The sequence below is a fragment of the Hemicordylus capensis genome, chromosome 1, assembly GCF_027244095.1.
Source record: "Hemicordylus capensis ecotype Gifberg chromosome 1, rHemCap1.1.pri, whole genome shotgun sequence".
Classification (NCBI taxonomy): Eukaryota; Metazoa; Chordata; class Lepidosauria; order Squamata; family Cordylidae; genus Hemicordylus; species Hemicordylus capensis.
In genome coordinates this window covers 290,610,978-290,624,777 of record NC_069657.1, presented here as the reverse complement: position 1 = coordinate 290,624,777, position 13,800 = coordinate 290,610,978, and the positions used below count along the sequence as shown (strand labels likewise).

Sequence of the window (13,800 nt, the reverse complement as noted above, 5' to 3'; positions counted from 1 at the left end):
GCTGGGTATGCTGGAAGTTGTAGTTCAGCAACATCTGGAGGGCCGCAGTTTGGGGATGCCTGGGCTAGATACACACTTTAGGCCTTATGTTGCCAATCCCTGAAATAGGCAATTATTATTTTCTGACCTAATAAAAGGATCATTTGATCAACATCACACATTGTTGCTGCACAGTACACTACTTTTAAAGAGGTCATTTACTCATTTGGTCAGATAATGTTCTGTAGATCTGAGGATAATTTACCTGTTTATTTCCAACACATGAACTCCATATTTACTTTCAATTCTGTACTTTCCAGGCTCACTTGCAGGAGTAATCAATTCTTCGTTTTTGTACCTGACAAATGAAAAGAAAAAACACTATACTAGTAAACACACTGCAACAGTAAATACAGAAGAATTACTGCAGTTTGGACACAAAGAGTAAGAATGTAGAGTGTTCCATTTTAATGACTTACAGATAAATAAAACCACTAATGCCAAAACTATGAAGTCATTCTCACAATCAAAAACTCTGTTCTATCCAGGTTTGGGAGCTCTGTGTGTTCCCAATTTTTGGTTGTGTGGAAGCAAGATAGGAGGAACAGCTACCCAGGTCTTCCTATTACCTTACTCCACACAATAACTTCTACCCAGGTTTTCCTCCTATCTTCCTTTCACACAACTGAAAATTGGGAGCAAACACACCTCCCAAACCCAAATAGAACAGTTTTTGATTGTGTGAGTGACCTCTATGACTATCCATGTGATGAAATGGTGCAGGACTGCTTATGTGCAAACTGGCTTAGAATTCTTTGGACCTGTCAATCACTAACCTACCTCACAGGGTTGTTGTGAGGAGAAACAGAACTATATACCCCACTCTGGGCGCCTTAGAGGAAGAGCGGAACATAAATAAATAAATAAATAAATAAATAAATAAATAAATAGCAAGCAGTTAGAAAGTGAAATAAGTGGGAAGTGAAGTTCAGTTATAATGGGGATTTGTGTCTGGGTAGGAACAGTTTCAAAGAGGAGTTGTTCTGAGACTCAAAGGATAAGAGAGTCTAAAAAATAAAAGACTGAGTTATTAGGACAGTGGAGCCATTCACATGACCTGGCAGGCGGGCAGAAGGCTTTGCAAACCTTGCCTATCGCAGATGATTGTGCTGTGCTTGGTGGAAATGCGCAATCAGTGCTGCTACGTTCCAAAAGATTTTTGGAAAAAAGTTTGATGACCTCCCCCCGCAAATGAACTGAATGGAAGGGTTCGATGCAGGGCGGGGGAGAACCAAACTGCCCTGGTCCAGTCGGGGTCTGGTTCAAACTCAAACCAAACTGGGCCAGGCAGTTTTATGCATATCCCTACAGCAGGGCGGATCACTCTGAGGCCAGGACCCAGCTCTGGGCTTGGCACCATGACACCCCTGGGATCCGCGTTGATCTCAGCGGTTCTCACAGGCAGCCAAACTAAGGCTTGCCTGCTTAAGCCAGGGCTGGGCTGCTTGTGAGAAGAGTCTCAGTCTGTATTACAGACTGGTTTGTGAAGTAAAATTCTAGGAACAAACTGGGTTCAAAGGTGTAAAGCCTTATATATTGTGTATAAAGTAACTAAATGCTGTAAGAAGTTCAAACCATCAACTTTGTAACCAAGCAAAATTTCAGTAGTGAAACAAACAGACTTCAGAAAACATATCAAAATAAATATTCTTGTTTTGCTTTAAAGTACATCTGACTCAGTGATTTCTGTAACAAACCCTCATCAGGTCCGCAAAGCCATGTTATCAGGCTAAAGAAACGATGAGGCTATTCACACGAGTAAGCAAAACCGGACTAAGGGAGCCCAGCCCGGTTTTGTTTGCTTGTGTGAACCACCGGGATTGCGCCCGATCCCGATGGCTACATGGTGGCAAAACCTCCTATGTAGCCTCGTTGTTAAATGAGGGTAAGGGAGCAAGTGCTTCCTTACCCTCATTTTTTAATCGTGTGTCTGCCGTGGCTGCTTACAACTGCAGCTGACACACTAGGAGGGGAGTGGGCTCATGCAGTACATTATTGGGGCTCCGGGGGGCAGGGTGCCGCATGTGCCCAACCCCTTGAGTGCCCGAGTGAGGAGTGGGAGCACCGCAGGGAAGCCACCGCTCATCTGGGCGGGCGATCTGCCCTCCCAGAGACCAATGGAGGCTTTTCTCCGGGTAAGGTAACCCTCCTTCCCCACAGTTAGCCTGAAAGCTCTTCTCATTGGTGGCAGCGGAGACAGAAGTATATATACCAGGGATTCTCAAACTTGGGTCCTCAGGTGTTATTGGACTTCAACTCCCATAATCCCCAGCCTCAGAGGCCTTTGGTTGGGGATTATGGGAGTTGAAGTCCAATCACACCTGAGGACCCAAGTTTGAGAATCACTGATATATACATATATATAAGCCACAGTAACATCTAAGGTGAAAAACAACTGAATATAAACTTTACACACATCCCTGACTCAGACCAAATGCCACAATCCATTACAAAATTCTTATTTTTCTCACAACTATCTTTCACCGCTCAGTCTAATCTAGGAGAGCTAGCCACAAAAGAAGGATGGAACCCCTACACTTATTCTAATTGTACAGAAGAGAGAATTTCAGGAGGTGCCACTTTCCTCAACTGTTTAATTACAAATATTTATGCCACTTCTCTATTAAAATATTCAAAGCAGTTCACAGTAAAAAGCCCTTGTCACGTAATATGACAAATCTGTGACAAGCTGCACCTGCTATAAGTCCCTCTTTGACAAAATTATTAAAGCATAAGAGGTCTTCCTTGGCATCTAGTCCTGCTAATTAGCCGATTAGTCACTGCTGGCTCTCTTTGCTTGATGGGTCAGTTCAGATGATCAGGTGCCATTTAAAAGTTCACTGTATGGAGCTTCTCACCATGTGTCTACTTATATGGTTAGAAGCTCCACACAATAAGCTTTTAAATGGCTGTAGCTTCCAATTCAATGGTGCACTGAGAAATGCGAGTTCAACAATGGCTGGGTACACAATCACAAGGATCCTGGTTAAAAAGTTAAACAGGATTAGTGAGCCCTGTGGAGCTGATTGTGAGAACTCAGAAAAGGCCTGGACAAACCACTCCCATTAACCAGCATTTTACAAAAATAACTAGGATTCAACTGCTTACTGTATGATCAAATGCTGATTAAATGCTGGTTAATGGGAGCAGTTTGACTTGCCATCCAACTAACAATCTATACAAAAACACACCAATTCTCATTTTCAGGATTGCCCTGAAATTGTGGGTTCTCACAATCGGCTCCACAGGGCTCACTAATTCTGATTAACTCTTTAGCCACGATCCTTGCAATAGTGTGAACCCAGCCTATATGGTCCAAAACTGCAGGCGGCTGTTTCCACATTGGGTTACAGACACAATGAAGTAAGCTTTGATTGCCCATCATGTAATGGCTGTCCAAATCTCCCAGTAGATGTGACTAATTGTGTCACATTGTCTCACCGGGCTTTTTGTCAGTGTTGGTCTTTATGCACTGCCACCCATTGACAAAAAGAGTGAACACAGCTCTGCAGCATAGCAGGACAGGTTAAAAGTAGGGATGTGCCCGAACCGGTTCGGAGGTCAGGCTGGAGGCCTCCGAACCGGTTCGGATCTGAGCCAGTCTGGCGGCTCGGCACGGAGGGGGTTTGTACCTTTAAGGGCGGGGGGTAGTACTTACCACCCCCCCTCGCCGCTCTTCCCCCTCCAGCGCTGTGGTTTTTGGTAAAGTTTCTGGGGTGGCAGCGTTCCTCTCTGCCTCCCCTGCCCCTGTTGTTAGCCTGCCAGAGCCTAAGTGAGTAACATGCATGCGCCTGGAGTAACATGCATGCGCCTGTTCCGGCGTGCATGCGCACCCGTCGCTGCCACACATGCACTCCGCATACGTCACACATCGACGTGTGATGTATGTGGAGTGCGTGTGTGGCAGTGTCAGCAGGTGCGCACACACACCGGAACGGGCGCATGCGTGTTACTTAGGCTCTGGCAGGCTAACAACGGGGGCAGGGGTGGCAGGGAGGAACGCTGCCACCCCAGAAACTTTACCAAAAACCACAGCGCCGGAGGGGGAAGAGCAGCGAGGGGGGGTGGTAAGTACTACCCCCCCTGCCCTTAAAGGTACAAACCACCCCCCATGCCAAACCAGACCGGTTCGGAGCCATGCACATCCCTAGTTAAAAGAGGCCAACAGCGCCTCCTGTATACATATAAATCTCGGATAGATACAGCAGTGGAAAACCTTGGGGCAGCAAACATATTTGCTAGCATATAGCACAGTGGAAACCCATCATTCACACACCCCTAAGATTGCGAACATGCTTAACGGATGCATATATAGGCAAAGTCAGACACAATATTGAAGTGAGAAGGCACAGGTCATTGTTTTCTAAAGAAAAATGGAGTCGCCTATTCTATGCAGTTAAAGTAAAGGAGAGTTATCCAAGTGCTGCAATCTGAAGTTAGACTAAGGGTTGATTTACTTGTGTGCTGAGTCACTTACACATTGCTGATGCCACCAGGAGGCTTTTCAGACAGGCCTTCTACCCCAAATCTCCTTCAGGAGAGAGTGTGTGCATTCACACACCAGCCAAACTTACCCCAAAGTCCCTTCAAGATCCTTGGACCCACTCCACACACAAGTCGGGCTTTGTCTTGAGAATTCTAGCTTATCTCAAGGTATTTCCAGATTTTTAAAATGCTGGTTTTAAGCTACTTTTTCTGAAAACACCAGAGCAAATAGGGAGAGGCACTAGTGTAGAATCATTAGCATGATAAGAGGGATACTCTCTTTAGAAATGCAGATGTGGCTCTTTAGTAATCTCTCTTCCTCCACACCATTGGCTAGAAGGAAAACACAGAGGCAGCCATGTGAACTTGCATCAAAACAAAACCCGAGAGCAGAGGGGAGTAGTTGCTTCCCTCAGTGCCAGAAGTGTGATTGGAAGTGGCTTTTCACAACATTTACCCCGAAGCATGAAGCCATGTGCGAATAACCAGCCACCTAGTGACTTATTGCTGGATGATTCTCAGCTGAATACAAAACTCTGTTCAGTTGATCAGTGTTTGAGATGGTGTGTGAAAGCTCTGTCTGAGGGGTGTCATCTGTGAAGACTATTTGAAGAGCGCTATCACTTGATGTTGCCATCACTGGGTGATGAACTCACTCAGAAAAACCAACTTGCAGTTATTGCTTATTAAGAATGATTTATCTTGATGAAACACCAAATACTGCTAGCAGATTACTTAGAGAACTTAAAACATAGGAACATAGGAAGCTGCCATATACTGAGTCAGACCATTGGTCTATCTAGCTCAGTATTGTCTTCACAGCCTGGCAGCAGCTTCTCCAAGGCTGCAGGAGTCTCTCTCAGCCCTATCTTGGAGAAGCCAAGGAGGGAACTTGAAACCTTCTGCTCTTCCCAGAGTGGCTCCATCCCCTGAGGGGAAAATCTTGCAGTGCTCACATGTGGTTTCCTGTTCAAATTCAACTAGAGTGGACCCTGCTTAGCTAAGGGGTATATACACATATGTTTGTGTATAGTGTCCCAACTAACTCTAATTTTGTTAGGTCACCTTACAATGCTTAATTATTTTCAACCAGAAACTGGAGCCTTTGGTTGCTATCCTGCTCCATTAAAACCAGTGGGAGTTCTGCCATTGCTTTGCATTGGAGTAAAGTATATTCGAATTGATGCTGTTCAGAAAAGCAGATCATGTGTCTTCCCTTGCCCTTTTCTTAGTCATTAGAGTAGTATCCTACAGTTTATGAGTTCTGAAATATCCAGTGTGTGTCTGTAATATAAACTCCAAGCCTTCTGCCCCTTTTACTGCAATGTCAATGGTAACCATCCGGCATATCTTTGAGGATTATAAAGGGTTTTTAACAGAGCCATTATATATGTGACACTTAATAGCTGAGCTGCTGAAACCAAATGAAGAAAGCTTGACACCATGTTGAGATTCCTGGAAAGGGTGAAAGTCTTACCATTGTACAACAGGAGTGGGAAATCCTTGGACAGTGAAGTACAGCCTGACAGCCATCTTTTCCCAAACAGTGTGAGACCGGAGTCGGACCAAAATTTCAGGAGCCCGGCTTATTGTCTCTGCAACTGCATACCGTTCCAAGGCCATCTTTTCTTCAACCTGCAATACAAGCAGAAAATAAAAATAAAAAGCAGAAGCCAATGAGAACTAGTTTTGTCCTCATGTGAGCAGCAAAGAAAAGCAAGCAACTCTTGGGATTTTGGATTAAGCTGGTTGGAAATGTATTGCAGTGCTTAAGAATGGAACAAAAATGCTCTTACAGTACCATCCTCTGTATGGCAACTTTATCCAGTTGTTCTCTAGCAAGCAGCCTGGCTGAACGAATCTCCGATTCTATAGAGGCCAAATCGGTGGTAAACCGGATCCTTCTTTCTTCACTTGCATGGGACCTTTGCTCGTGACTCCTGTGTGATCAGAGGAAAAACTATACAAGATTAACCCAGCATCAAAGTCTCAGATTCTTCTGGAAAGGCTGCTGCAGGCAGATGATGGCTGCAACAACTCGTTAGCAGCATTAAGGAGATACATATACTTTACTGTGAATTATTCCTCCCCTCCCCTTTATAATGCAACAAGAATCTTGGGAAACAGATGCATGGGTGTTCTGGTTTCTTGTCCTTCCTTCGCTATGACTGGCTCCCAGAATTAGACCTTAGCTAGTACCAACTGGAACAGCCAGTGGGGTCTTCCTTTCCCCCCAGTTTAGCTGAAACCTTTCCACACCAGATATTGAAGGTGATGGAATGTTCAGGGAGGGGACTGGGGTCATGGGAGCAGATGTGTTTAGTATGCCGTATAGGCCCTTTCAGACCTTCTAATGGATGCATATGGGGAGCTGAGCAGGACTGCACCAACTGAAATGTGTGCACTGTAATATGCATGGAAGGCTCTCTCTACTGAACACATAGATATTAGGCTGAGCTTACCACCATGATGCCACTCCCCAAATGGACACTTCTTAGGACATTTGAAAGGGGCTTGCAAGCAGAATCAATGTATGTACAACCTGTGTGCAATAGGCTTAGGCTCTCTAAACGTGTCATTGAGGGGCCTGCAATAGCAGCAGCAACAAAAACTAAGGTCCCCCATTACACAAAGAAGCCTATGGGCATACAGTTTGCATACATGTAGGATCTGTTCACTCAGTATACCAAACGCATGTAAGTTGGAGCAGGGCTATACACACACACACAAACACCCCAACATATTCAGTTGTGGGGAAAGGGCTTGAAAATGAGTCAAAATTAAATTTAACAATTTTCATTGTCAAACTCAAAATGTGACAAGGATGTGTCTCAGACAGGAGGGATAACAACCCCTAGCTCATTGCAGTCAAAAGGAATTCTCTTAGTCATGAAAACTCCTAGTGGAGCAGCCTATCTCCTACTCTGCTATCCTTAATCCCAAATCTTCTAACACTTGGGACGGCCATTACACCTTGACACATAATAAGGCCACCTCTCTCTTTCATCACACACTGTGTCCATAACATTCCTATCACTTATGAATAATGATAGGAATGTCTCTTCTGGAATTAATAATATTGCAACTTTCCTTCATTTCATGAATAGTCTAGTCTACCCTGTAGAATGTTCCTGTTCTCAGAGGAGGCAAAATGATCACATGAATACCCAGCTTCTGAAAAAGCCAAGTTGCATTGAGCAGGGGCAAGCCTGCAGAAACAACCTGGAATCACTTTAAGCACCAGGGACTGGTATTTCTGGAATTGAAGATACCATTTCAGATTTCTGAAATGCCAAGACTCCGTTCAGATAACTGGGTAAATAGTCCAGTATACCCAATCTATTTATGAATCACAGGGAGGGGGCGCCATCACTACAATGGGCTTGAATGTATGTAAGAGACCACTTGTTTGAGATACAGAGAAGGCAAAGAAATCCACATGGTCCGTAAAGAGTGCAAACTCCCCCTTCTTGGTGCTTGGTTAGCTGTGCACCATGTTTTGTATCACTGATCATCCTACCTAGCCAGCTGCTATAACCTCAAAGTGCATCAATTGCATCTTTTGGTACTTTCTCACATGCCCCCAAAGCAACCTGGATGTTACTATACCATTCTCTTTCCCCTTTAGTTAGGTAAGAGATTGATGTGGTTGGCACCCAAACATTGATATCTAGGATAAGTGCATAAGAAGAGCTCTGCTGTATCAGGCCGAAGATTTAGCGTATCTAGCCCAGCACCCTGTTTCTCACAGTGGTCCACCAGTTGCCTCTGGGAAGCACACAAGCAGGAGATGAAGGCATGCTCCCCTGCAACTGGTATTCAGAGGCATCCTGCCTCTGAACCTAGAGGTAGCTACGGTCCCTTCTCCATTGGGAACGGAGAGGATCTGCTGGGGCTAATGATAGCACAGAAGTATCCATCAGCCTAGCCATGAGATACAAACATTCCAATGGAAGCTGCCTGTTGTGTGCATATTACACTTATTTTGAAGACACTGCACTGGCTGCCAATTTGTTTCCAAATGCAATTCAAGGTGCTGGTTATTTTTTTAAAAAAACATTAAATGACTTGAGCCCCAGGTACCTTAATGGCCACTTGCTCCCAGCTGGGAGGACTCTGCTCCACTTTCCGACATCTGCTGAAGTCTGATTGTTGAGCACTTGGGACAAGGCCATCTCAGTTATTGCTCTCAGATGAGATGAACATGGCTCCCTCATGCCCAGTCTGAAGAAACTGAAGAGTACTCTTTTTATCTAGGCCTTTGACACTCTGTTTCCTTTTAGTTGACTGTAGTTTTATCTGCTTTATTTTGAGTGTGTTTTTCATGGAACATTTATTATTGTGGTTTTTAATTTGTTGTTCACTGCCCGGGAATCTTAGGACAAGGGGGGTACAAAATGTAATAGGTAAGTAAGTAAATGTTGCTGATGCAACATGAAAGCCTGTCACAGGGGAGTGGCCCTGTAATAGCAACCATTTCGAAAGATATCATATGAAATCAACTCTTATTATATCATGCTCCAGTTTTGATATTTCCTATTTATTTCCTGATATTTACAGTAGACTAAATATTCAAATTTAGGTGTTTTAAACTAATATCAGCATTCATCTTTCATTCATTGCAGTATCAGTGTTGCCATTGCCAACAAGTAACTTGAGATCCTTAACTTGTCTGGAGGGAAAAGGTGATGACATTTCCACAGCTCTACCTTTCATAACACACTGTGTCCATGTCTCTGGTATATTTGTTGTACGGTACGTCAGTGGGCGTACATCCACTCACAAAACAGGAATAGAGCAGTCAGCATATTTATGACAGGAGTACATCTCTCGGCTGAAATTGAGATGTCACCTTAAATCCCCCTGGTGATAAACAGGATGTGAGGAAGATAACTAGATTATGAGTACATTTTTCAAACATGGAGTTTTAGCGATGAGCAAAAGCACACAATATACTTGCTTGAAGGAAAACAAAACTCATATTCAGTAGAGATTTATATTTAATCCACTTTTAAAAGTGTAGTTTCAGTATTGGCATATGTTAGCTATAAGATTTATGAGACACTCAATGCTTTGGTATTCCAGGCCAAATAAATTAATGAAGAACCTGGTGCACTACAATCTCATCATGTTGACAGGTCTGCCAGTAAAGCTACATTACCTGGGTTTTGAGGAGGTTTTAAGAGTTCTTAAGGTGGGCAGTCACCACTTCTTTCAGTACTATTTAAATCTGAAATCAACCATTGTAAATATGTTCCTAGGCCCATTTAGTGATGTGTCTGTTAGCACAACTCTTTGGTACCACAGAGATAAAGGTGGTGCTCCATGTGACAATTAAAAGGAAACTAGAGGCTTCCTGTCAAAGATGTCACTGGTCATTCCAAATTAATGAATTTCTCACTTTTGCTCCCTTACTTCTTTTTCTCAGCCCACTCCTTCATCTGGTATTTGTCTCAAACTCCTCCCTCTGGCCCTCTTCACCCCATTCATCTGGACCAACCTCTTTCTTCGCCAAACCTCCTTTCCTATGCCTTCCCTCCCATCAAATGCTCTTGGCCTGCTGATTCCTGTGGCCCTTGCCTCCTTTTTCCCTACCCCCATCTACTCCACTAAGCCCTTTCTTTGCCCTCCCTCTCCCTACCACCCCTACTAAATGCCTTAATGCATTATAATATCCAGAGAAAAACAGGTTGAAGAAAGCTTTACCTTGCTTGGAGTTCCTGTGACTCCTCTTCAGATGAGACATGGAACTTCCGGGCGCAGAGTCTACATGTTGTTTTTCCCAGGCTAGAAGATGTCTGATAGGCTTGCCTAGAGGCAGCCCTTCAAACAGCAAAGAAATGATAACTTAAAATAATGCAGTGTCAACTGAAGGGGTTACTAGCCATTGGCATCCTTGCATGCATGAAATATATGTGAGTTTAAAATGTTCCTTGGCCCAGCACTGAAGCAGAGGAGACCAAGGTGTCTAAGTAGCTACAACGGTCACATGTCTTTCAAACTCAAGAGGGAGTGATCCTAGGCAGCTTAGATGAAGGAAGGGGCTCTGCTTATTTAATGTCAACCTTGAACCATGAATCTAATCAACTCTGCATCACTCAAAGAAACACCGAGACAAATAGCCTGGTAGCATGCCCCAAAGGTCACAAAAGACATCTCAATGGAACAAGCTTTTTCCATCAGCCCTTCTTAACTATGGGCACAAGAAGGAAGCCATCTTCTCAAGTATCTGATACAACACCAATTTTTAGAGTTGACACCAAGAAAGCAGTTGACCCCATAACACATGACAACAAGAACTGTGCCACAAGATTTTGGGAGAGTTTTAGTCTGACTGTCCATAGCATAAATTGGAGGGGAAAGGGATAGAGAAGTAAACCCAAAGCTGAAAAGCATTTTACATCAATAAGCAACAGAACTAACATTAATCTGAAAATCAAACCCACACTTAAGCTGAGTTCTTGCTGAAGTGAAAAACCTATCTCTGGATGCTCTCATTTCAGACAGTAGGTAGGAACTCTCATGATGCAATGCCCCTGGCAAAGAAAAATATCCCTACTCATAGAAAGCTAGACTATAATTGGGTTGTCTAACATCCTCACAGGATTGTTGTGAGGATAAACAAAAAAAATCTAAGTGGATTTAAAAAGAAAAATATGGAAGTGCATTCAGTCATTTGCAACCTGAATACAATGGGGAAATTCACAGATATTTGGAACAACTTATTTCTATATTGATTACTATAAAAACCAAAGTTTAGGCACTAAGATTAATCTGTGACAAGAATTCTAATTACCTTTGACAGGTTGCAAAACTCAAACTTCAGGTTTCAACAAATGAAACTAACATTTCATCAACCAGGAAAAAAATGAAGTTTCACTGTTCAAACAAAAACCTCATAAAAACTTGAGGACATTCAGGAAATTCATATTTGAATTTTGGAAAATAATTGTATCCAGAATGTGATTTTTTCTCTCTCTCAATGCCAACAAATACACCTACATGTTTAAGAAGAATGCTTAATAGCCATGAAGAGGATGTACTTGCAATAGAGTTCAAAGAGGGAAATTCCCCCAGCCATCTAATGGCACAGTGGGGAAGTAACTGGGGAGCAAGCGGATGCTGGTTTGAATGCCCGCTGGTATGTTTCCCAGACTATGGGAAACACCTATATTGGGCAGCAGTGATAGGAAGATGCTGAAAGGCATCATCTCATACTGTGCGGGAGATGGCAATGGTAAACCTCCTGTATTCTACCAAAGACAACCACAGGGCTCTGTGGGCGCCAGGAGTCGACACCGACTTGACGGCACAAATTATTTTATAATGAAATTCAGATCTGGAGAAATAATACTAGTAGGTGTCATTTTAGCTATACACTCATTTGAGCTGCTGTAACTAAAGAAGCAGTTTTCTCAGTAGCTGTTAAAACAATATCCTGTGCTTGGATTTGTCTGCCCAGTTTTTCACTGCTTATCAAGAGAGATCTTCATATTGCTTAAGTACAAAACCACATTGCTACACCATTTACAAGCCTTCTAAGCCATGCAGTAACTTTTCTGAGACTGGCCCTGATCATCTTCAACACATGTAGTGTGTAAGCACCTTTGCATGTCCTTTGTAAGTAGATACCTTGGAATGGTCATCAGTTTTTTGTTTTATTGATATTGTCTTTGTGATGGTTTTAGCTGCCTTGAAGCATCATTTTGCTTAGCACAGAAAGGTAAGACTTAAATATTTTAATAAATGCGTACATAAAATCCAGCATCATTTAAAGGGTAAGTGACTAGTATGCAGATATGGAGTTGTTTTAGGAAGCTGGCCAGACCATTGGTTCAGCTAGCTCAGTATTGCCTACACTGACCTATCAGTGCCTCCCCAGAATTTCAGGCACAGAAGTCTTTCCCATTGCTTACCAAGAAATGCACAGAGGTGCTGGGACCCTCTGTGTGCAAAGCATGTGCTCTGCCATTGAGCACCCTCCCCATACCGACACAACAGCACTAAACCCTTAAAATCAACCCTTCCTACAAATTCATGCATCTTCATGGGTCAGAGCTTATGCATGGTCATACAGTATAGGCCAAGCAGAAAAGTCATGTTCACATGGTAGTGGGAAGTGCAGTGCTTACCTCCTTGCTGCATATTCTTGGAGCAAGTACCTTGTCTCAATATTGCGATACGATTGATCAAAATGCTTGTGTCTCTTTTGGTAGAATGGCACTCTCTTCGAAGACATCTTGGAATCTGCTGCAGCTCACTGGCCCTTTGAAAGAAACAGTGGCACTTATATTTAACCTAGGCTTTCAACCTACTTTATTGTTTTCCTTACAATCTGATGCTAAAATGGGCTGCAGCACCAAAACAAGACATTTTGACAGGGAATGCCAATTGCTGCGGTAGTATAAGATGATGGCAAATATTACCAAACACACTGGATTCAATGTAAAAATTCTATGCTGAGACCCACACTCCCAGTACTATGCATGTTTACTTGGAAGAAAGTCCTGCTAGACTGAATGAGACACATTACAAGGTAAGTGTGTATAAGACTGAGACCTTATGGGCAATCATGGATGACTGCAAAGGGTAGCAGGTGTTCCCCCTAAAATTCTTCCAGCTCCCCATTTCATACCCTCATCCACCAAATTGGAATGTTACAGCAAAGTGTCAGACAATCTATACATATAATACACTAAAGTCACAAAAATCACTGTGTGGGCAAGCCCCACCCACACAGTGCTATACTAATCAGAGGTAACAGAAGAGAAGTGCCATCCATGGTGATTCGGCAGTGGGGGTTCCAAATGCAGATAGGGAAGAGGAGCAGGTAGGGGCAAATGAGTGAGCAAGTGGTGAAGAGGGGATGAGCAAGTGAGTGGCGAGGAGGGGGCAAAGTGAGCAGCAGGGAGGGGACGAGTGAGAGAGCAGTGGGGAGGGGTGAGTGAGAGAGTGAGCTAGGAGTGAGTGAGTGAGCAGCAGGGAGTGGCAAGCAGCAGGGAGTGGCAAGTGAGTGAGCCTCGGGGAGGGAGGGAGCAAGCAAGCAAGCAATGGGGAGGGGGCAAGCAAGTGAGCAACCAGCGGGGAGGGGGCAACCGGTGGGGGGTGGGATAAGTGAGCAAGGACAAGTAAGAGATCAAAGCAGTGGGGAGGGGGAGAGTGAGAGAGTGAGCAGGGAGTAAGCAAGCAAGCAGCGGGGAGGGGCGAGTGAGCAAGCAAGCAATGGGGATGGGGGGATGAGAGTGGATGGCTGACACTGAGCAAAGCAGGGGCTGT

The 13,800-nt window shown here is 43.8% G+C and overlaps 1 protein-coding gene across 3 annotated transcripts in view; it reads right to left on the bottom strand.

Annotated features, from left to right (window-relative positions):
* The window catches only part of MYOM2 (myomesin 2), a 119,917-nt gene that overhangs the window by 81,337 nt on the left and 24,780 nt on the right, over positions 1 to 13,800 (bottom strand). For all 3 annotated transcript variants that reach the window (XM_053286188.1, XM_053286187.1, XM_053286189.1), the window contains exons 2-6: positions 12,657 to 12,790; positions 10,231 to 10,347; positions 6,326 to 6,464; positions 6,002 to 6,159; positions 245 to 337 (exon numbers count right to left, since the gene is read on the bottom strand). In XM_053286188.1, the coding sequence (XP_053142163.1) occupies positions 245 to 337; positions 6,002 to 6,159; positions 6,326 to 6,464; positions 10,231 to 10,347; positions 12,657 to 12,763 (614 nt within the window). In that variant the 5' untranslated portion in view covers positions 12,764 to 12,790. The remainder of the gene's footprint in view (positions 1 to 244; positions 338 to 6,001; positions 6,160 to 6,325; positions 6,465 to 10,230; positions 10,348 to 12,656; positions 12,791 to 13,800) is intronic.